The 23,376-nt window shown below is 43.8% G+C and overlaps 1 protein-coding gene across 1 annotated transcript; it reads left to right on the top strand.

Annotated features, from left to right (window-relative positions):
- The first annotated feature begins 1,634 nt into the window (after nt 1-1,634).
- On the top strand, nt 1,635-23,058 carry IFNGR1 (interferon gamma receptor 1). The gene is made up of 7 exons (XM_084775426.1): nt 1,635-1,823; nt 7,916-8,030; nt 12,441-12,604; nt 14,437-14,612; nt 17,018-17,210; nt 19,249-19,373; nt 21,801-23,058. Exons 1-7 carry the CDS (start codon nt 1,739-1,741, stop codon nt 22,341-22,343), a joined length of 1,401 nt encoding a protein of 466 aa, XP_084631552.1. The 5' UTR covers nt 1,635-1,738; the 3' UTR covers nt 22,344-23,058.
- The last annotated feature ends 318 nt before the right edge of the window (nt 23,059-23,376 follow it).

Genomic DNA, 23,376 nt, shown 5'->3' with positions numbered 1-23,376 from the left:
CATATTATAAGCACCTCAAAGGAAATAGTATTTTGGACAGGGTTAAGCTTTCTTATTCCAAGCATTCTTATTCCTAGCACCAAGGGTGATGGCATTTCCTGTGTACCTTTTTCAGAAATGCAGAAAGTTGAAGTCTAACTTGAATCGTATCTACTGAGTCGGAACCTGCCAGAGATCACCAGAATTTACCAACATTAAAGTCCAAGAGATACACAAACAGGAAGCTCTAGCTGATAATTCCTAGTCTGCACAACGTTTTCAGGACATTTTGCTTAAAGATAAGACTTTCATTCAGCAAAGGCTGATTGAATGTCCTGTCAAGGTTCCAGCCTTATAGAGATTGTATTCTAGGTAGCTGAGAAGGTCAAATCAATGTGCGTGTTGTAGTAGGGGAGTGACGAGGGATGCAAACTAACAGATGCTGTTAGAGACACCACAAGAGGGCTGATTTTTTGTTTGTTTGTTTGTTTTTGCTTTTGCTTTTCGACACAGGGTTTCTCTGTGTAGCCTTGGCTGTCCTGGACTCACTTTGTAGACCAGACTGGCCTCAAACTCACAGCGATCCCCCTGTCTCAGCCTCCCGAGTGCTGAGATTAAAGGTGTGCACCACCACACCAAGCAAGGGTTGATCTCTTAATAAGACACTACATAGTAATCTGCTATTTGACATTTCATTATTAAAATCGTCGTCTCTCTCTCTCTCTCTCTCTCTCTCTCTCTCTCTCTCTCTCTCTCTCTCTCTGTGTGTGTGTGTGTGTGTGTTTTCTAAGAATAAAGTGCTTACTCAAGCACTTTGGATTTGCTTTGTGGGCGTCTGCACAAACTAACTTGAAAACCAGAAGTTTAAGTTCCGCTGACAAAACTGATGGAATCAAAGAAGGCTTTTAGGAACTCTTCTAAAACCTCAGGCTCCAAGTCGCCTAGATGTTGATGAATGAGATAAACATGGTTGTAGACTGAGGCAAAAATCTATGGAAAGAACTGCGGGATGCGTAAAGAACTGCGGAAGGCAGTGTCTTTTGTTTGTTTGTTTGTTTGTTCGGTTTGGTTTTTTCAGACAGGGTCTCTCCGTGTTGTCCTTACTGTCCTGGACTCCCTCTGTAGACCAGGCTGGCCTCAAACTCACAGAGATCCACCTGCTTTTGCCTCCCAAGTGCTGGGATTAAAGGCGTGTGCCACCATGCCCAGCTTGGAAGATAGGGTCAAGCTGAGAGAAGATAACCTTTGGATCAGAGTTTCTTACGTATCCCACAATCCAGGTCCTGAATAGTGTCCACGGTTTCAAGCCTCAGGCTACCCACTTCTCCTCCAACTTAGCATGGCCTCTCGGGCCAAAGATCCACTATCCAGACTTTACCTGTGTTCCCGGAGTCCCAGTCCACTTTAGATCCGCCCAGGCCCCGCCTCCTCCAGTAGCCCCGCCTCAAATCCCACCCCCGTCCGCTCCCTACCTCCAATCAACGCTAAGGAGTTGCGGATTGGTCCCACCCCTCAGTCGAGATCCAGCCCCTGATGCGTCTCCTCTGCCTTTACCCTTTGCCCTGTAAGGCTCCACCTCCTTCCGGAGCCACGCCCCCACACACGGCCCTGCTGGATCTCATAGGCTGTAGCCTTTGGCCCCGCCCATCTCCCCTCCCGGGCGGCATGCGGACGTGACGCCAAGCCAGAGCCTGCGACGGAGTGAGTGCCCTGTCCGAGGTGTCCCTCGCTTCGGGACGAATTCGCAGGGGAGGCCGGAATGATCCTGCTCGTGGTCCTGATGCTGTGTGCGGAGGCCGGCCGTGGAGCTGTGACTGGCACCGCGGATCCAGAGCCGCCCTCGGGTAGCGTCTTCTAGCGGGTCGGGGCGGGAGGAGGCACCGGCCGGCCGGGAAGTCCCTCTGGGTCCGGGCTGGGTCTGGGCTGCGCCGCCCTGGTCATGGCAACCCCCGGGAACCTCAGGGCGTCCGGGCTCCCCGCGGTTTGCACCGCGCCGCAGATCTGTAGTCAGCTTTACAGTTAGTTTCCAGGGCAGAGAGTCTACAACTCGTTGCTCACTGACTTTATTTACGGGGTGTTGCCCAAATCCTTTGTGTACGGGGAGACGAAAGGTGTGCCAACTGATATTAAAAGATTCTGATTTGTTCATCTGGCGCGTAAAGTATGAAGGGATTGAGATGCTAAGGGGGCTCCGCATAGCTTAACTCCTCAAAGCCCTTGATTTCACCTGCGTGTTGACGTTTCCCAGGAAATATATGCTGGGGATGGCTCTCCGTGATTGGTTTTCTAGAGATTAGCAGTACAGCGTTTCTTCCACTCACTCCCAGTCCCTAGTCTTAAGTGTCCGAGAAGCTCCCAATTAGCAGCTGCTGAAAGGCATGGAGAGACCGCCTTAACTCTTAGGTGAGTTCCAGCCCTGACCCCTCTGCTGTGGTTTCCAGGAGCTCCGGTTAGGTGTACAAATTTTCCCATTCAGCCTTGCCCTGGTCCTCAAAGATCAAACTACCAACTATTCACAATAGCCACAAAATAGCCACCTAGATGTAAGTCAGCAGAACAGAGCAAGAAAATGAAGGGCATATACAAAATGAAATTCCACTCAGCCATAAAGAAAAATAAAATCATAATTGCAGGGAATTGGAATAGGGTTGAAACAGTGTTAGTGGAATAAGCCAGATTCAGAAAGACAAATACCATGTTTTCTTATACATAGACCTTAGGGGTGTGTGTGTGTGTGTGTGTGTGTGTGTGTGTGTGTGTGTGTGTGTGTAAGACCATGAGAGAAGAGGAAGAGATCTTGAGAAAGGGATAAAATAAAATAAAAGCAAGGTGATAAACTCATGGGATATTAATACGGAAGGGAGGGCTCTTAGGAGAGGCCAATGACCAGAAACAAAGAGGGAGGAGCAACTGGGGGACGAATTAGAAGTTATGATAACATGTATGTAATATGTATGAACATGCCTTATTAAAATCTGGTACTTTAAAGTGTTTAATTAAACATAGGATGCACTCATTTAAAAAAAAAAAAAACCAAGCAAACAAATCCTTAGTCATCCCTTAGGATAGACATGGTGCCAAGGTCCAGGAAGGCAAACATTTATGGTTATGACTTACTGAGTGCTGGGAACTGCCTTAACAGAGTGCATGACATATCTGATTTTACAGCCACCTCTAACGTACGTGCTGCTGATATCTGCATCCATGATGAGGCACACAGGGCTGCCCTTGTGTTAGAGGTCACTTTCTAACTCTAAGATGGTAGAGTTCAAATTCTTCTTTTTGTTTGTTTGTTTTTGTTTTTGTTTTTCGAGATAGGGTTTCCCTGTGTAGGTTTGGCTGTCCTAGACTCGCTTTGTAGACCAGGCTGTCCTCAAACTCACAGCGATCCACCTGCCTCTGCTTCCCGAGTGCTGGGATTAAAGGCATGCGCCACCATGCCTGGCAAGTTCAAATTCTTAACCACCCATCCACCAGCCATTACCCAGGGCACGATTGCAATATACTGTGATAAGAGTTGGACTTTACTTACAGGCTGTTGGAAATAAAGATAGCATGCCAAGCCCCATCCAGGAGACTGCGGGAAGATTATGCAGAGAAAGTTAACACAGGCTTAGAACCAGAGGTCGAGAGAGAATGTGTCTGCAGGGACGTGAGATGGCCGTGTTAAGCTAGTGGGATATAGTTTTATCATCGACTATCCTGACATGTGTGTCAGGAAAGAAGTGGGAAACTATTGACGGTCTTATTGTGTGTTAAGGGATAGAAATGTGGTTTGGCCGACTTAACCTGAAGGAGAGGTTTATGGCATTGGAGAATCCAAGTCAGAGTGGAGCAGAAAATGAGATACCAGCTTGTCTCCAGGAAGCACTTGGAACACAAGAAGGCTACTATTGCCGGGTGGTGGTGGTGGGAGACAGAGGCAGGCCAGCCTGGTCTACAGAGTGAGTCCAGAATAGCCAGGACTACACAGAGAAACCCTGTCTTTGGGGGAGGGGGAAGCTACCACTCCCCGTTTCTTATTTCTAGTGGCCTGGTTATTGATAGATTCCCTACTTGGCATGAATCATGGGTACTGGCAGTCTTTGGGTTTTAAAATTTTGCAACTTCTCTTCCAACAAAATCCCAGAGAGAGGCTCAGCTTTCCCTAGCTTGGTCAGGCACCAACCTGTAGGTGGGAGGGGGAGGGCGTTGTTGGAAGGTGTGGTGTGGAGAGCTTCTCAGAAGTAGAAGCAGACTGTTGCTGAAGGAAGTGCAGAGCCTGAGCCAAGAAAACAATGTGCCCACTAATCCTGGTGTCAGTGGGAGGTCTGGTGCAGGGTTAGATAACGCTGTTTGGAAAAGATAGGCAGCTTATAAAGTAGTTGGAGGATGAAGGCCCATTAGGAGGCTGGAAGTCAGGTGTGTAATGGAGGGGAGGGACCTGTGAAGGGATGTTAAGAAGGCAGGGTCAGTTGTGAAGAGAAGAATAAGACAGCTGCCTGGCAGAACCTTAAGTGCCAGGCACTTCCTTTTACTGTGCTTCCTCCTCTGTCTGACTTCATTGTTTGCAAGACTTCAAATCCTGCCCCTGTGGTAAAACCTGGGCCCTTCCTGTTGAACCCTCCCATCTTTTCCCCACCTCGCTCTCTTTTCAATACATTCTTCTTTAGTACATTTAGTGGATATTTCAGAGTACATTTCTTTAGATTTTATTGTGTCTCCTCTGGTGCTTTTATTTTATTTTGGTTTTTTGTTTGTTTGTTTGTTTGTTTTTGTAAGCAGAAAAGACTAGTTTGTTTTTTGTTTCTCCATTTGTTTTGCCAGTCCCCAAATGATTTCTCAGCTTAGAATGAATCAGGCGAGAAGCCTTGGCTATAGTTCAGTGTTAGAACACATGCCTAGCATCCACAAGGTGCTGGCTTCAGTCTCTGCCAAACAAAAGTGGTAAGGCAGTCTCAAATTATCCCTGTCCAGCTGAAACCCAGGACGCGCTGCTGCCTCCTAAAATAGAAGCTGAAATGCATGGAGAAAACCATCTCCTTCCTCAGATTGTGAGCAGCCCATTTCAGAAGGAGAATACTCATAAACTTATTTTGACAAAATTAACGAAACCTTCATATTTTCTACTTATCCAGATTTCTCATTCCACTTCTCGGCTTACAATAAGCAATCGCTTTGTGAGAACAGCAGTCTCCCCGTATAGTTTTTCCCATCTATAAGCCATTTTATCTTTTCTCTGAAAGTCAATCATTTGGAAAAGGGCCCAGATCCTTCATTTCATTATATGACCTTTGGTTTTGAGTTGAAGGAGTTTGGGAATTAGCTCTTCAAATAATTCTGAGCCCTTCTAGCTTAGTTAGGGTAAAGAGACACTATGGCCACGGTAGCTCTAACAAAGATAACTGTAATTGGGCCTGGCTTTCGGGTTCACAGCGGCAGTCCGTATGGTCATGGTGGGGAGCATGGCAGCATGGAGGCTGACACGTGCTGGAGAAGGAGCTGAAAGTTCTATATCTTGATCCAGAAGCAGCAGAGGAGAATGCCACACTAGGCCTAGCTTGAGCATATGAGACCTCAAAGGCTGCCCCCCCCCCAGTGACACACTTCCTCCAACAAGGCCACATCTCCTAGTAGGGCCACTCCCTATGGGTCAAGCATTCAAAGAGATGAATCTATGGGGGCTGTGCCTTTGCAAACCACCATACCATCTCTGAAAACAAGTTACAGAAAACTATCCATCTGTTTCCAAGAGATCATAGGATTTGTAAGATTGTTTCAGTCTGTAAAACCATTCTCATGGGCTGGAGAGATGGCTCAGAGGTTAAAAGCACTGGCTGTTCTTCCAGAGGTCCTGAGTTCAGTTCCCAGCAACCAAATAAATGGTGGCTCACAAACATTTATAATGAGATCTGGTGCCCTCTTCTGGTATGTATATGTAATAACTAAATAAATAAAATATATAAAAGAAAAAAATATTCTTGCATACTATTAAACTCCATAGATAACAATGCCCCTTTGCTTTTCCCACACATATTTTTATTTATACAATATTAATATATCACTAATAGAAGTTTGCTCTGTGCCTTTATTATTTTAACTACTCTACATTGCAATTTAAAGGTAAGGTGGTAAAATTTGAAGTTTAGTGACAAACATGACAGTTGTCATGTGAGTTTGGCAAAGACAAGAGTGATAAGTTGTCTAATAACCTAACCACATGGTTTCTTTTCTGACCATATTAAATGACAAAAGTTTCTCTTTAGTAGCAATTCCTGCTGTAATCCATTGAAATTTCTTCCTGTCATCTGTTTGCTTGTTCTGAGCTACATAATGAGTTGAAGGCTAGCCTAGGCTACAATGTGAGACCCTGTCTCAAAAAACATATCAATCAATCAAACAAATAACAACAAAGCACCCGTTGCTGCACAAGTCTACTATTGTTTGTGGTTTTACATTTTATAACACAGTAGCTTCTTCCTAAATATAAATGAACTTTGATACTCTGTTGAAAGTATTTAAAGTGACTTCTGTGTGCCCTTTCCTCAAGGCAGGAATATCATATTGAACATACACAGTTAGAATTGTATTTCTACTGGGAATAGTTAAAAGGGGGATCCTAGGTGCTAGAGAGATGGCTCAGGGTTAAGGATAGTTTCTGCTGTTGAAGAGGACCCAGCACCCACATGGTGGCCAACAACCATCTGTAACTCCACTTCAGTGCATCCACTGATCTTTTCAGGCCTCCAAGGCACCAGGCTCTCCTGTGATACACAAATACTCATGCACATCCAAATAAAGATAAGTCTTTTAAAAAGTATAATATCTTAAACCAAAGTAAAAAGGTTATTGTTGGAAGTTGGAGGAAGGGGCATCTTGTTCCATGGAGGCGGGGGGCTTAGCAGCTATATGATGTGCAAGTAGAAAATGTGCTTCCTGCGCCGTGTAAGCCATCACAGGCATTTTAGAGTGAGACTGTGAATCCCTAGTGTGGCCAGTTTCTCTAAGACATTGAATGAAGTCTGTGCTGCCAAATAACCAAAACTCTACTGGTTACAATTAGGTGAATAAATGATCATTATTGCATTAGCCAATGAGTTTATTTATGGAACCACTAAATGTGGGACTTTATTTTTTATGTTGCACTTGTGTTTCTCATATATATATATGTTCCTTTTCCCATTGCCTGTTTCAAATACCCAACCAAAGCAACGTAAGGAGGGAAGGTCACACGTTCTGGCTCACAGCGTGAGGCGTGCATTTTATCATAGTGGAAGTCAACTCTTCACAGTGACTCCATAGCCAGGAAGAGAAAGATGATGATGATCCTCGGTCCTTCCCCGGCCCGCTTCTCCTTTTATTCACTCTGGGACCCCTTTGGACAGTGGCTCTCAGCGTCAGCCTTCATAACGCTGTGGGCCTTTAATACAGTTCCTCATGCTGTGGTGACCCCAGCCATAACATTACATTCTTTGCTACCTCATAACTGTAATTTTGGTACCGTTATAAATCACAATGTAAATATTTTTGGAGATAGACGGTTGCCACAGGGGTCGTGACCCTCAGGCGGAAAACTGCCTTCAAATGATATCTCCTGCACACTGGTTGGGTCTTCCCTCCTCAGCTAAACTTCTCCAGAAATCATTCACAGACACATCCAGAGGTGTGTTTCCTGGGTGAATCTAAGTATAGAGTGTTGTCCTGAAAGAGGGCAGTGCAGATTAACCACTACAGCTCATATCATGATACTGTTTATGTAATTAACGTGAATCAGAGCTGTCCTGCACATTTTCCATAAACCACATGCTATAAGTTTGCTCTGATTACAGTCACTCAGTATCTACTGTACTGGTTTCCACTTTCATGTGCATGGTCATCTAACATGTCATCACACAGGTTTTGTATTGTTGATGTCAGTTTCTTACTGTGGTCCATTTTGCTTTTGAATCTCTTACAGTGCCTGTACCAACCAGTGTTCTAATTACGTCTTATAACTTTAACCCTGTCCTATGCTGGGAATACCAGAATATGTCACAGACTCCCACTTTTACTGTACAGGTAAAGAATTATAGGTGAGTATTGTTCATTTATTATTTCTATTCTGCTTTAGTCTGAATCCTTGCACATTCCATACCGCTCTGTGTTCTTCCATCACTCCTCCTTCCTGTTCACCAGCCTTTACCAGCTCTCTATAGATGTCACAGAAAGGCTAAGGATGCAAAGTAGTTCTTGTCAGTAGTGAAGTAGAGAAACACTACTAACTCCTTGTTAGCAAGGAATAGCCAGATGCATTGCAGTTAACAGCAGTAGGGAAGACACCACCTTGGCAGTGGTTTAGCAGTATCTCGTGTAAGAAGGAATCAAACTGAAGCCATTTTGAATAAAGCTTCCATTTTTAATAGGGGGTCAAATAAAGGTTAAGTTCCCAAGACCTCCCTGGGTAACATCCTGCCTAGCAGAAAGAGACATGAATGTGGTAACTGGCATCCTGGTTGGCAAGTTGATACATGAACACCAGGCACGTCACCCCACCAAACAATGAGAACAGGATAACTGTACCACAAGGAAAAGTCCCTAGGAAAGTCCCTTATCCCTGACTGTGGTTTCCAAGCTTAAAAACTCTGTAACATTCTGCCTCAGGGTGGCAGTTCAGCTCCCAAGTCTGTTCTGCATCCCTCATCAATCAGTAGCAGCCTGATTACAATAAATTTCCCTTTTCTGCATTGACCTGGTATATTGGATCTAAATGGACTCAGCAACACTCGGAATAAACATTTACATCTCAATGGGCCCAAATGGAAAACAGGACTTTGGCGTGAGTTGGTCCTCATGATTTAATTGAGCTTAACAACTTTTGTTAGGCACACTACAAACACACAGACCATGGCCACTGCTTGTCCCAGCCTCGCTGCCATATAGGTGGTCATTTGACAAAGATGTCAGCACTCAAATCTATCCAGTGTACACTCTTTTAAGTAAATAACCTGTGGGGCAAAACCCCATGAGGACGTGAACATCTGATCTATACAAGTCCACAGATATTTCAAGAGCTGTTATTTGTCCCAATTCTGTCAGCAAGAGTTACTGTCACAGCAGTGAGGCACCATGACCAAAGCAAGGTGCAGAGGGAAGGGTTATTTGCCTTACATTGCCAGATCACTAATGGTTCATGATGGAAGGAAGAGGTCACAGGGCAGGAACCTGGAGGCAGGAACTGATGAGGATGCCATGGAAGGTGCTGCTTGTTGGCTTGTTCTTTGTGGCTTGCTCAGCCTGCTTTTAAGACTACCAGCCTAGAGATGGCACCTCTGCCACCAGTGGGCTGAGCCCTCCCCCATCATTCACTAATTAAGAAATCATTACAACTCTGAAAACATACTCTATTTGAAAACTGTGGGAGACAGAGACTCTCATACATAATTAATGTGAATGCAAAATAGATCTGGCCATAAGGGGAAGAACTTGTATCTGACAAAACTTAGTCTGTTTACTTTGACACGGTTTTGTGGCGCTGGAGATCAGACCCGGGGCTTTACACGTGCTAGGCAAGCTGTCTACCACTGTGCTACACCCCCTGTTCCTATACTGCATTTGTGTCTGTTGTATGAATGAGTGTGTGTTTGTGTGTATGTGTATGCAGGAGTGTGTTTTAGTGTATATATACTTACATGTAGAGGGTAGGAACAACCTTAAATGTCAATCCTCAGGCACCATTTGCCTGGAGATTGCCCACAGGCGAGGTGGACTGGCCAGTAAGCCCCAAGGATCTGTCTGTCTCTTCCTTCCTAGCACTGGGACCACAGGTACACACTGCCAAACTTGTCTTTTTATTTATTTCGTTTTACGTGGGTTCTGGGGATTGAACTCAGGAACTCATGATTTTCATAGCAAGCACTTGATTGACTGAACTGGCTCTCCATCCAGTGTTTGTTTTTAGACCTGTTAATTCCTTACGTGTAAGATACACCGTTGTAAATAAATTGAGACTGAATAGGAGATTGAACATGTGACGGCCACAAAAATGGATTACTGCATTGGCTTTTTAAAATATGAAGGAAATTTCTATGGACCTAAATGTAGTGATTTCCAGACTTTGTTGTTCAATGGAAATAAAATAAAGTTCTATAAGACACAAGGCACATGCCATGTACTCATTTGGGGAAGAGATAAATGAGATGAATTGTCTGTGTAGGTGTCGTCTTAGCCTGAAGAAAAAAAAAAGCACAGGAAGTGAAAACCCCGATGCCAGTGAGATTGGCTTCCTGTAGGAATGGGTAAAAATGTTGTGGGAACCCATAGGGAGAACCTCATGTTTTTCTTAGAGAAATGCTGATTCCAGGGTTAAGCCCAGGAACTAAATGAAGAGTTTTATGGATATTTCAGGGAGTTTGGCTTGTTTGGTTGGTTTGCCATGTTTTTGTTTAGTCTTTGTGGGGCTGAGGTCCAACTTGTTCAAATAAATAAGCACTCTATGTCTAAGCAACATCCCCAGCCCGAGAAGACAGAAAAGTAATTATAGAGTCTCCCATGTGACTGAAACAGAAGATGGAGACATATCAAATTATCTAATAAGCATCTTGAGGTTGTCTCATGCTGGCTGAAGGATGGGGCAGCTTAAGCAGCAACCAATAAGAACATGTTAAGTAAGAAAGAACCCCCATATCTATATTGTCACTAACTAATAATAATGCAGCTGAGAGAGTGAAAGCTCTTGTGTGGACAAGGAACTTCTAACATGCCAAGTTTCGGCACATGAAAGTGATACCTCAGGTGTTGTCTTCCTGTAATACCTGTACATTTTCCTTGAAAGATAACTAAAACAAAACAAGAAAACCTGACCACAATGAGGAGCTGTTGTAATATGTTTTATTCTGTAACTGAGTGACATCTGTATTAACAGGATCCATAATGGTGTTTTCAGCAGCATTTAAAACTTAAATATGAAGTGTAGTGTATGAATCTATCTCTTGCATATACCTTATCTCAAATGCTTGGGACAGAAGCATTTCCTATTTCTGACTTTTTTCAGGTCTTGCAAAGTTTACATATAGCTAAGTAGATCTCTTAGCGGTAGAACCTAAGTCTAAACATGACACTTAGGTCATATATACCTTATTCACATATAGCCTAAAAGTAACTGGTAGTTTTTATGGTGTTTTATCCATCTTTTTAAATTTAATGTTTTGTAAGAATATAACCCAGGGCTTTATATATGCCACACAAACTTTCTATCACCCAGCTACCTCCCTAGTCTAGAGATATTTTGAATAATGAATTTGATGCATGAAATAAGCAGTTTTTCATGGTGTAGAATTATCTTTTCTCTGTGACAAGAAGGCCTGGCTTTTTGAGCTATTTGAATTTTAGGGTTTTTTCAGATTAAGGCTTGTCCCTTTAATTCCAGAATAAGGGCTTCTTCTTTCATCTTGCATTGTAAAAGTAACTTTTATTCTCCTGGCTCAATTGTCTGGGAGGCTGGCCGAGGCCTGGTCCTGGAAGCTTCTAGCCATCATCCAGTCAAACCTAGGCCTGGAATGTTTTCAGCCTCTGAGACTCACTGCTTAATGAGCTCAACCTTCCTTGTTCTTTCTGAGCTCTGGGCTGGCTGGTTCCACTCAGCTGCTCTGGCTCAAACTCCTCTCCCAGCTGACTTACTACTCTCTCTGTCTTCTCTCTCAGCCTGGAACTGCTCTGCTTGGCCTCATACTAACCATCAATCTGCTCCAATCATCCGGCTCCTTCTCATTTTCTAGCTTGTTCTGTCTTCACATAAGTTCTCTCTCTACAATCCATCTCTCTGAAAAACTGCCTCTTAAGTAGCTTCCCTTTCCCCTCTCTTCTTGTGAGAGTTGGGCATATCCCATTCTGTCAAATCTTCTCTGATTGTCACCTTTTGTGCCACTCAATTAGACATCACTTTCAAACATGGGTGCTTCTTCTATAAACAAACTTTACCTTTGTTTGGGATTAAAGGCATATAGCACCACCCCTGGACCTAAGCTTTTCTTTACCTGATACTTGCTGTATATCAGGCTGGCCTTGAACTCAGACCTGTCTCCTGGATTAAAGGCGTGTTTGTATTCCAGCTGGAACACACAGACTTAAAAGATCTTTGGCTGTGATCCCTTTCCAGCTGGGTCACATAGACCTAGAAGGTCTTTGCATATGATCTCTTGGCAGAGCAGCCATGTTCTGAATTAACATTGGTCTATATATATCTCTGTCATGTTTTTTAAAAGAAGAGGGCACCAGATCTCACTATAGATGGCTGTGAGCCACCATGTGGTTGCTGAGAATTGAACTCAGGACCTTTGAGAGAACAGACAGTGCTTTTAACCTCTGAGCCATCTCTCCAGCCCCTCTGTCATATTTTAATTCCGCCCTTCCAAGCAGCTGACTGGATGAAAAGCAAAACTCACGTGGGTGGCTAAAGTTTGTGTGACAGTAAGATTCACTTGTGTCTCTCTTCCTTTTCATTTTAGAAGTGGCTGGATTGATTCCTGCACCAACATTTCTGATCACTGTTGTAATATCTGTGAACAAATTAAGCATTCTGGTGAATCTGTCTGGGCCAGAGTTAAAGCTAAAGTTGGACAAAAAGAATCTGTCTATGCAGAGTCAAAAGAGTTTGTTATGTGCCGACAAGGTAAGTAGATTGTATACATGGGTGGCTTTGCCTGCATATATATGTCTGAGCACCACATTCATGCATTGCCCTGGAAGGCTGGAAGAGAGTGTTGGATCCCCTGTGACTGTCACTACAGGTGATTACTAACTGCAGTATGGGTGCTGGGAACCAAATTTGGGTCCTCTGGAAGAGCAGCCAGTGCTCTTAACCACTGAGCCATCTCTCTAGCTCCTACATGAATACATTTTAATTTTCAAATATTTATATTCTGTGTATGTTTGCTTGTATTGATAGTTGCTACAAGTGTCCAATAAACATATGATAGAATTTAAGGAGTCGATGTCTTTTCCCTTCAGGCCCCACAAAATAGCACTAAACTGGCCTTCAGTTTGCTACTTTAAAGCCATTTATCATCCAGTCCATTCAAATCCTGACCTGTGTTGCTTAGCATTGCTGGACATGAGCCTTTCCCTCTTGTTTACCATGAAATTCACTTCAAAGTTACATGACAGAGGACTTGGCCATGGGCTCCCTCCTCCTTCAAGACCTTGGAAGCATAAATACCAACATAATACATTAAAACTTTTAGAGTTTCAAGCTGGCTTTGGTGACCCATACTTGTAATCCAGCAGGCAGCAGGCAGCAGGCAGCAGGCTCAGGCAGCAGGCAGCAGGCAGCAGGCAGCAGGCTCAGGCATCATGATTGGAGTTCCTGAAGCCTTTGAAGCCAGCCTGTCTCAAGGAAACAGAAGTTTAGAGTTCTTTCATGTCTCTGAGTCCAAGATTCTCAGCTCTTTACCTTCCCAGCATTCTACCCTATAGCTTACTTGTCTCAGCTCTCACCTTTAACTCCAGAATATTCAGTATCAATTTTAATCTCTGGTGGGGCATCTCACCGTAGCTATACCCTAGTCTGCTGGCCCGGATGGTATCCTTCCTGGCTCACCCTCTGTGATTGGTCACTTCCATTCTGTCATGTCTGTGGGGTCCACTACCTTGATTCTACCCCAGCTTTTTGGGTATACCCGAGGCTTTCCCACAAGGCCTTTCTTTTCCTTGCTTTAGGTACTATTCTCTGGGCGCATCTGATACATGCCATCTTCATGTCAGATTTGTCTGTCACAGATTTATCGAGGGCCTACTGTGTCCCAGAAAGAATGTCTGAGGTACACAGGAGAGTCAACACCAGACCTGGGTAGAAGATAGTATGTGCACAGTACATATGAGAAACACACACAAATGTTCACCAAACAAGCCCCATATACCAGGGATACACGGGATTTGCACAGACAACATGAGTGTGTAGTTCTGATTTTCACAGTAAAAAGTGAACCATATATAGATGATACATGGATGAATGAGAGAGAGAGGGGTGGGGTTTTCAGAAACAGCTTTTAGAGAATAGGTTTCTTAAGTTACAAAAATAAAGGGGAAGGTATTTAGTTGAGTTTCTATTTTGTATGTTTATGTGGTGCTGGGTGCTGGGGAATGAACCTTGAGCCTTACATTGCTAGACAAGTGCTCAGCCATCGAACTACATCTCCAGCCTGCTGGTTTATTTTTTGTTTTGACACTAATTTACCTAGGTTGGCTTCAAACTCATTCTTTAGCCCAGGTAGGTCTTCATCTGCCCTTCCACCCTACCCTTCTAGACAGCAAGGATTATAGGCCTATACCACCAGCCCAGCCTTTCATCTTCTAAAAGCCAACATTAACCACTAACTGTACTTTCCTAAAGTCAGAGTCACTTGCACCTCTAGGTCTTTGCAGAGGTGTTCTAATGTGTTTACTGATCTGGGCAGATTAGCAGCTATGCTGGGAAGAGTTATTATACTTTCCCTCTCTTCCCAGGGAAAGTTGGACCACCTGGCCTAAACATTACGCAGGAGGAAGACAAGCTTATTGTCAAAGTGTTTCACCCTGAGGTCATTAAAAACGGAGAAAGTTGTACAGCCAAGTTTGAAGATGACTGCCACACATTTGACTACACCGTGCATGTGAAAAACGAGAGAAACGAGAAAAACGAGGTGCGTGCTTCTCTTTCATCTTTTTTATAAGTAGGAATTGTTCTGTAGCTGCTGCACGTTGTCTGTAATGAAGATAGACTGGTCATGCATATGCAGATAAGACTCACTAGCCACAGATTCCTGTAAGGAAAAAAAATACCTACGTATATACTCTTGAAGGGACCCAGTAGGGAGTTGATTGCCAACACTGGCCAGAGGGGTGCATTTACATTTCTCTCTGCCTGTTCACTTGCTGAGTTGTCTCTAGACTGTTACCCTCTCTATATACCTGTCTCTCTACTGGTTAGATCAATGTTGTCTTAGGATGTATCTTTTCCCTCACTGATAATATGCAGTATATAAAATACTATATAGCTATGATTTGAGTTATTTCTGAAAAGTAAGTTAACGGTACAACTACAGTGACATGATCATATTACTCCAGCAATGGTGTAGAGTCCGAACTTTTGATTTCCTCTATTCTGCACAATGTTGCTATTTATTTATTTAATATTTATGGCATCCATACTATGTGTCTCCTAAGACCACAGAACTACAGAAGCAAAGAGCACAGACAAGACTCGGGATAACCCAGTGCAGCAGAGAAGGGTGTGGGCAACCTGCGGGGATGGAACAGTGCTTTCAGCAGAGGGGCCAGGGAAGGGAAGTGACTGGAGTCAGTGCTGGGGCTAAAGCTGATCCTTGCAGCTGCATGTGGGGCAGCAGCACCACAGGGCCAGTGGGCTTGGGGAGGGCTCCAGGGGCAGGGGCAGGCGGGGACAGGGCTGGCACTGGAGAGGTTTGCCTTTGTTCTTTCGCTTTTTAAATTTTATTTTATTTTATTTTATTTATTTATATTTTAGTTTTTCAAGACAGGGTTTCTCTGTGTAACTTTGGCTGTCCTAGACTCACTTTGTAGACCAGGCTGGCCTTGAACTCACAGCGATCCGCCTGCCTCTGCCTCCCGAGTGCTGGGATTAAAGGTGTGCACCATCATGCCCGGCTTGCTCTTTCTCTTGAGTTAGATTCCACTTGCCTATGGCTCTTTGGAAGTAATATGCATTTTCCCAGGGTGCCCTTCACCATTCCCATCTGGCACATTCCTGCTCACTCTTTGGGCTCAGGGGTTGTTACCTCTTCTTTGTAGTCTTTCCAAACTCAGCAGGTTATTTAATTTCCTGTGGTCCAGTTGGTTTTTCCTTGTTCCTCATAGGATCCCTCTTGCAGTGCGCCTTACTTCCTGTTACATTTCTTACCTCCTACCTGAATCGAATTGTCAGACAAATCAGTATTAAATCAACACTGTAATATACATGTATTAGTCATCTTTAAGTCACCTAAACAAAAGTCAAACTTACAAAGTGTTATTTAGCTCAGTTTTCAGAGACAGTTTGTATCTGCTCAGCTCTGGTGAAGGCAGCAGGCAGGACACATCACAGCAGCACACGTACAAGTGATGACCACTTCGTCTCCCTTTCTTCTCGTGCTGGGAATCAAACTCATGACCTTACACACACAAGCTGTACACCGCTAACACAAGAGATTTCACCTCAAGGGAGGTGGGGAGGGGGACTCAGTGCATTCCAAGGGTGTGCCCCATGACCTAAGGACCTCTGTGGTCATCATTTTCTCATCACTGTGACCACGGATCTGAGAGAAATAATTTAAAGGAGTAAATATTTATTTGGCTTTCAGTTTCTGAGGGCTCAGCCCATGGTCACCTGGCTTCGTTTCCTTATATAGCAAGCACATCATGACAGCAGAGGCCAGGACAAGGTACCCTCAAGGGCTAAGCCCCAAATGACCTTCTTACTCCTAAAAGACTGCTTCTAACCTGCTAAAGTATCACTCTCAACTGAAGACCTAGGCCTTAGGCCATAAAGCCTATAGGGACATTGTATACTTTATACTTCCCCTGAGGCCTTGTATCTTAAAGATCTCAGCCAGGCGCACCTCAGTATTGCCACCTCAGACACCAGCCCATTACTACACAGGCCTTCACTGCTGCCTGGCTAAGCTACACTCACTGCCTTTGTTGTCCAGGCCCGAGCACGGGTGGTCATGTGCTGTAACTATTAGAGTGGATGAACTGTGGAAGTACACGGCGTCACTTCAGTCATTTGCTATGTACTTGTCTGCACAGAGACCCTGTGTCCTTCATGTCGCTACCTTCTTGTGCTTCCTGTGAAAGGCTTTCCTCTCTCCAGCCACCTTCAGTTCTCTCAGGTCTGGAGAAACAAGTATTGGCTAGTTCCACAACTGAACACTTCCATTCTTCAAGTTTTAAATGATGCCCGTTCCCCGTGTTGCAGGCACAGGTTGACTTACTGCTTGCTATCACATGTTTTCTGTTGACTAGGAGGGATGCAGTGGTCTTTCCCCTCAGATAAGGAAGTCCACGTTCCTAACATTGTCTGTCCATGTAGACCCTCCACACAAAGCATACGATCACAGAGGAAAACTGTAACGAGGATCTGTGCCAGCTAAGCATCCCGTTGTCCACACTGGATTCACGATACTGCATTTCAGTAGATGGATTGTTAGAGTTCTGGCAAGTTAAAACCGAACAGTCAGAAGACATCTGTGTTCTCCATCCCCGCAACAACAGAAAAAGAAAAGGTAAGTTGTCGCCTTTCCCCCAGCTGGACTGAAGCAGGGCAGCGTGAAGAGAACCATGACTTATATCGCAAGCACACATCTTTTCTTTTTAAAATATCCAACAGCCTCTTTTCACAGAGAAGCTCAAATAAAAACCAAGACAGCTTCTCCGCATAGAAAGCCACTAGAGGACTGATGCCCTCTTGACCTAGGAAGGAAAAGATACATAACAAAGATATAAAAAGTATCTACATGAGTATCTGTAATTTGCAAGTGTGTTAACTTGAGAAAAGTCAGAAGAAGACCATGAGGATGTCACAGTGAGTAGAGGCACCTGCCACCAAGACGGGTGCACTCAGTTGACCTCCACTCACGTGTGATGGCGTGTGCATGCATCCACACACAAATAAACTAAGACATAGTTTGTCTCTAAAGTTAGAAAAGGCAGTCGCCTGGAGTCCCACATCGCTCACAGCGTGGTGGTGCCTTTGCGCTCTGACTTTGTCCTGGGCCTCTCTCTCTGCAGCTCTGAGGACACTGTATAGTGGATAGTTTCGTGTGCTGCTTATGCTCTTCAAGTTTTAAAAAGGGAACTGTTCCCAGAGCACATCTTAACATGTGCCTGCCTCGTGCTACGGTGAGGTCCTATGATTGGCTCGCTGTCGGAGCTGATTTGAGTTTCATATTCACTGTATACGTACATGTCTTCCTTCAGTGTTGACTAGGATAAATACAAGATTAAAGAAGTCATGCTCCATGCCCCCCCCCCCCCCCCCCGAGACAGGGTTTCTCTGTGTAGCCTTGGCTGTCCTGGGCTCACTTTGTAGACCAGGCTGGCCTCGAACTCACAGTGATCCAACTGCCTCTGCCTCCCGAGTGCTGGGATTAAAGGAGTGTGCCACCACCGTCCGGCCAAGAAGTCATGGTCTTTATGTACTTTTAAAATACAAGAATATTTAAAAATATTTTTAAATGTTTTTTCATTTTGTTTTACATACTTCATTAAGATTTTAAAATCCTAATAAGAATTTTAGAATCTATACAATTTAAAATCTATTCATTTTGTAAACTACATTTTTGGGGTTTTTTGTTTTGTTTTGTTTTGTTTTTTTGACGATTTCTTTTTTTAGAATATCTTTCCTATGTTAAAAATGTTTTTCTTAATTCAAATGACTTTTTAAAAAACTGTACTTTTCTAGGGGAACTATGAAAGGCAGTTGAAAAAGAAAGGAGTGTTATGTAAGCTGGCAAGAAAGAAAATCTGTCAGGAGTGGTAAGGTAGTCTGCGGGGCAGGGCTGAAATATTTTAAGACTTATCAGCAGTGTTTCCAGAATTTATTTCTTCTAAGGAGAGACATTTGGAAAATGCCTTTTTAACTGAGGGGAAAGTGTCACCCTGGCGACTTCCTGCTGTGGGGCTGTGAAGAAGGTGTTAAAGAAGCCATCTCAGCGACCCTGCGGCATTTGCAGTGTGGTAGGGGCTTGGCACGCACAGTCAGCTGTTTCTGCGTTATGAGCAGTTGTGTCTTTCATTTTGTAATGTCTCTGCTGAAAAAGGAAATGTCTTTAAGAGTGACGGGCAAGAGTTACCTTCCCTGAGGGTGTAGTACGCATGCGCACTTCGAATTACTCCGGTTTGGGAACGTGGCGGGAGCAGGTTCTCATCTGGGTTCCATGGCCTCATCGGGCATTGGTAGTTGGCTAATGTACCGTGCCAGGCATGGCTTCCCTACTGTTTAGCAGGTCTCCAGTTCCAATGTATTGGCTGTTGATTACCCTGAGATATCAACACCACGACTTCCGCTTGGGGATATCCTGCCGTGCTGATTCCTGTTGGGTGGACGACTGCCTGGTTTTCTTTCTTCAGAACTGCAGTGCCGGCATGCATCTGGCCGGATGCACACCGAGGCTTCATTCACGTGGCCCCGCTGTGTTCCAGGGTTCTTTGAAGTACTGATGACATTAATATGTACATTTGCTGAAGAATGGTGCTAAGACTTTTGATGCATAATAGCCGTGTTCATGTTTGCTAATTCGTAGTTGTTCCTTTCGGTTTTAGATCCAATTTGGATTCTGATTGTTGTTCCTGTTATCGTCTTTATAATATTTGCCCTGGCATTTACATGTTGCTATATTAAGAAGAATCCAGCTAAGAGAAAAAGCATAATGTTACCCAAGTCCTTGGTAATGTACTCACTTATTTAACTATAGATGCTAACATATTCAGTTGACTCTGTGTGACAGTCCCTTTGATACCGTATCATTCAGGAAAATGATGTTCCCCGATGAATAACGTTCCATTTACTCTTATTATAGGACTTTTCACTATGAACTACCATACACTCAAAGCCATATATATTTTTACTGCACACCAGGTACCTTTTTATAATTTTCAGGTGAAAACTGACAAGCTTGGTAAGGAGCTAAAGATCTAGAAGGAACAAATGACAATAGTACAGTCAGTGTGTGTGTGTAGTGCAGTAGGTTCAAAGTCAGAGGCCTGTGTGTGAGCCAGCAAAAGCCGTGCCCCACTCAGAAGCATGAGTTAGTCGCGTCCCTCCACAAAGATGCATGAGTTAGTCGCGGCCCTCCAGGAGGCAGTGATGCCATAGTCCGCAGGAGTGCATGCAGGAGAGCCAGCCCACAGCCCTCAACGCTTGGCTTTTGAAGAGCTTCGAAAATGCAAATATTTCATTGTAGTTGGAGTTTAGGAGAAAAGATGACCCAAAACGAAACCCTCACATTTGACAGTTAAGTGTAGTCACACTCCAGGCTCTTGAAATGATGAAAAGAATGGGTAAAGGCAATGAAATGATGACACATTGATTCATTCATGATAATAATAACTAAAATGCTCAAAGGGTGCAGTGGAATTTGCTGCAATAAAACTGTCTCCAAGGTGGCTGTGAACTATAAACAGTAAGTACATAGGACACACATGATGTGATCTATGCGTCCTCCTCACTAGTAGGAGGTTTCCTTGTAATAACCTGCCTCATCCTCATTAGAGCAGGAAAGCAAACCTGACCCTGCAGCAGTAGCAGTAGAGATGTCACCGTATGAACATTGCCAGGAAACTGCAGGCACAGCACGGCCTTTTACACAATCCTTCTAATCATTTATTATGAGTAAATAATTTCATAAGTAAAAATGTGTGAAAGATTCAACATGTTCTGCGTCCATTAAAGAAAACATCACTCTAAAGAAATGCCCAGTCAGTGACATATGAAGCTTATACTGGTGAAACACTTGCTGTGGCTTCCACGTACACGAAGAAAATGGTGTGCAAAAGGCAATGTGCATTTATGAGATATTTAATGACTTTATATTTTTAGTCTTGAATAAGGTCTATTAAATAGAATGGATAAGCTGGCTGTGGTGGCTTACACCTTTAATCTCAGCACTCAGAAGACTAAGGGGCAAAGGCAGGCAGATCTCTTTGAGTTCGAGGCCAGCCTAGTCTGTATATCAAGTTCCAAGCCTTGTCTCTAAATAAATACATACATAGAAAAATCAACCCCTACCCAGATCTAGCCAATGGTCAGAACAGTCTCCACAATTGAGTGGAGAGTGGGATATGACTTTCTCACGGACTCTGGTGCCTCACATTTGACCATGTCCCCTGGAGGGGGAGACCTGGTGGCACTCAGAGGAGGGACAGCAGGTTACCAAGAAGAGACTTGATACCCTATGAACATATACAGGGGAGGTAATCCCCCTCAGGAACAGTCATAGGGGAGGGGAATAAGGGGAAAATGGGAGGGAGGGAAGAATGGGAGGATACAAGGGATGGGATAACCATTGAGATGTAACAAGAATAAATTAATAATAAAAAAAAAAAGAACAGGCTTCTAAGAGATAACAACAAAAACATAACAAAATGAAATATAATGAGATAAAACAACCAACAAAAGGAAAAGAACTGCAAGGGAAGTCACAAGACTCAGAGACCCAGTTGTTCTCCCACTCAGGAGTCCCATAGAAGCACTGAACTGAAAGCTGTAATGTATACACAGCTGCCCTGGTTCAGATCTTTGTAGGCCCTGTGATTGCTGCTTCAATTCCTATGCGCCTTACTCAGTTGACTGAGAGGGCCTTGCTCTTCTGGTGTCCTCCATCCATCTGGCTCTTAGACTGCTTCTATCTCCTCTCTTGAGGGGGTTCTTTGAGCTTTAAAGGGGAGGGATTTGATGGAGACATCCTACTGAGAGCTGAATGTTCCAAGGTCTCTCACTGCATCATGTTTGGCTATGGGTCTCTGTATTTCAAAACTGACATGTTTTTAAGGAAAACTAAATAAAGCTGTCAAGGTTACCACAAAAAAAAAAGAAAGAAAAGAAAAATCAATCCATGTGGTGGCACATATCTGAGGTTCTAGCACTTGGGAGGTGGAGGAGGGAATTTCATGAACATGTTCAGGGTTATCCTCTGCTACATAGTGACTTTAAGACCAGCCTAGGCTACATGAGACTCTGTCTCAAAAAACAAAAAGATCAAGAAAGAAAACTGTAATGAGTTTATTTTAATTATGTTTTCTGAAATATGTCTTTTTCTTTTTAATAGGCAATTTCAGTTAAGTAATTTTCTATCTTATACTCTCTTTCTACTTAGCTCTCTGTGGTAAGAAATGTCACTTCAGAGACCAAACCTGAGTCACCATACACATCACTTGTCACATCGTGCCAAGCGGTTGTCCCAGAGGGTGAGACTGTGATATGTGAAGACCGGCTGTCCCAGGTGACAGCTCCAGACACCCCAGGAGAGGCAGAACATGAAGAATCTTCAAAGGAAGCAGAAGCTGGCACTGCTGAAGGAATCACTTCTCCTGTGACCCCTGACAGCCCTCCGACTCCAGCTCCAGTACAAAGAAGCGGATCTTTCCAGTCAAGTTCCTGCAGCATCACCACCTGTCACTCCAGAAATGGCTCTGACAGTGGTGTCGTGGGATCTGGCAGCTTCCTATCTGACTCTGGATTTCTCCCACATAACAACGCGGAAACAAAGACAGCAGGGCAAGACCCCATGCCTGTGAGGAAGGCCCCCACCTCCTTTGGTTATGATAAGCCACACGTGCTGGTGGACGTGCCTGTGGATGGTGGGAAGGAGTCATTGATTGGGTACAGACTCACTGCAGATGCCCAGGAACTGTGCTAAGGCTGCCAGAGTATTTGATTGGGTACAGACTCACAGCAGATGCCCCACCGGAGCCTTGCCACTGGTGAAGGGTCTGACTCCCTAGAAAGAAGTTGTACCTTGGCTGATACTAACCACACAGAATGAATGATGTATACCCATGTGTAAGAAACTTACGGGCCAATGCCGAGACTATCAAGGGATGTACGTTGCTTATGTGCTCTTCTCTGGTGGGATAGTAGTAATGAATTTTTCTCTACTAACCTTGCTTCCTGCAGCCTCTGCTACTCCATCCTTGTAACCTCAAGGGACATGGTGGGCCATTTTTTCCATGTGCCCTCCTATTTGTAAGTTCATGTGTATAGTATGTTTACATGTTTGACTTTGAACGAAAAGCTGAAAGCTACTCAAACTTGGATTTAAAGTTTAATTCAAGCTGATAGAATTTAATAAAACAAGCCAGGCATGGTGGTGCATGCCTATAATCCCAGCACTCAGGGAGGCAGAGGCAGGTGGATCTCGGTGAGTTCGAGACCAGCGTGGTCTATAAAGTGAGTCCAAGACAGCCAAGGTCACACAGAGAAATCCTGTCTCAAAAAAAAAAAAAAGAAAGAAAGAAAGAAAGAAAAAAGAAAAAGAAGAAGAAAAATTTGACAGAACACATTCTTAGAAACTTGTACATATTTTTTATGGAGCATTACTTGTGGTTTTTAAGTAAAATGTTTTAAAACCAAAATTTATTTGCATATTCATTTCATTTATTGAAGCACTTGGCCAACCTTCTATAGTTATTTAGCATATTTATCTATTATCTGTTGATATCCATTAATGCTGTAGAAATATATATATATATATATATAATCTTCAAAGTCATTCTAAAAATAATCTCTTTTAAAATGGGTCAGGGCAGGGAATGGAGAGATGGTTCAGCAGTAATAGCTCTTGTTGATCTTGCAAAGGACCAGGGTTCATTTCCCAGCACCCACATGGTACCTCACAACCATCCACAACTCCAGCTCCAGGGGATCCGGCACCCTCCTCTGACCCTCACTGG

The sequence above is a fragment of the Acomys minous genome, assembly GCF_964271855.1.
Source record: "Acomys minous genome assembly, chromosome: 3".
NCBI classification, from domain to species: Eukaryota; Metazoa; Chordata; class Mammalia; order Rodentia; family Muridae; genus Acomys; species Acomys minous.
This window is presented reverse-complemented; position numbering and strand designations above follow the sequence as displayed.

Excerpts from the sequence above, each read along its gene's own strand:
- IFNGR1 (XM_084775426.1), top strand. The coding sequence starts at position 1,739 with ATGATCCTGCTCGTGGTCCTGATGCTGTGTGCGGAGGCCGGCCGTGGA. Across the intron at positions 14,613-17,017 it reads AGAGAAACGAGAAAAACGAG|ACCCTCCACACAAAGCATAC; the intron begins GTGCGTGCTTCT and ends CTGTCCATGTAG. Across the intron at positions 17,211-19,248 it reads CAACAACAGAAAAAGAAAAG|ATCCAATTTGGATTCTGATT; the intron begins GTAAGTTGTCGC and ends TTTCGGTTTTAG.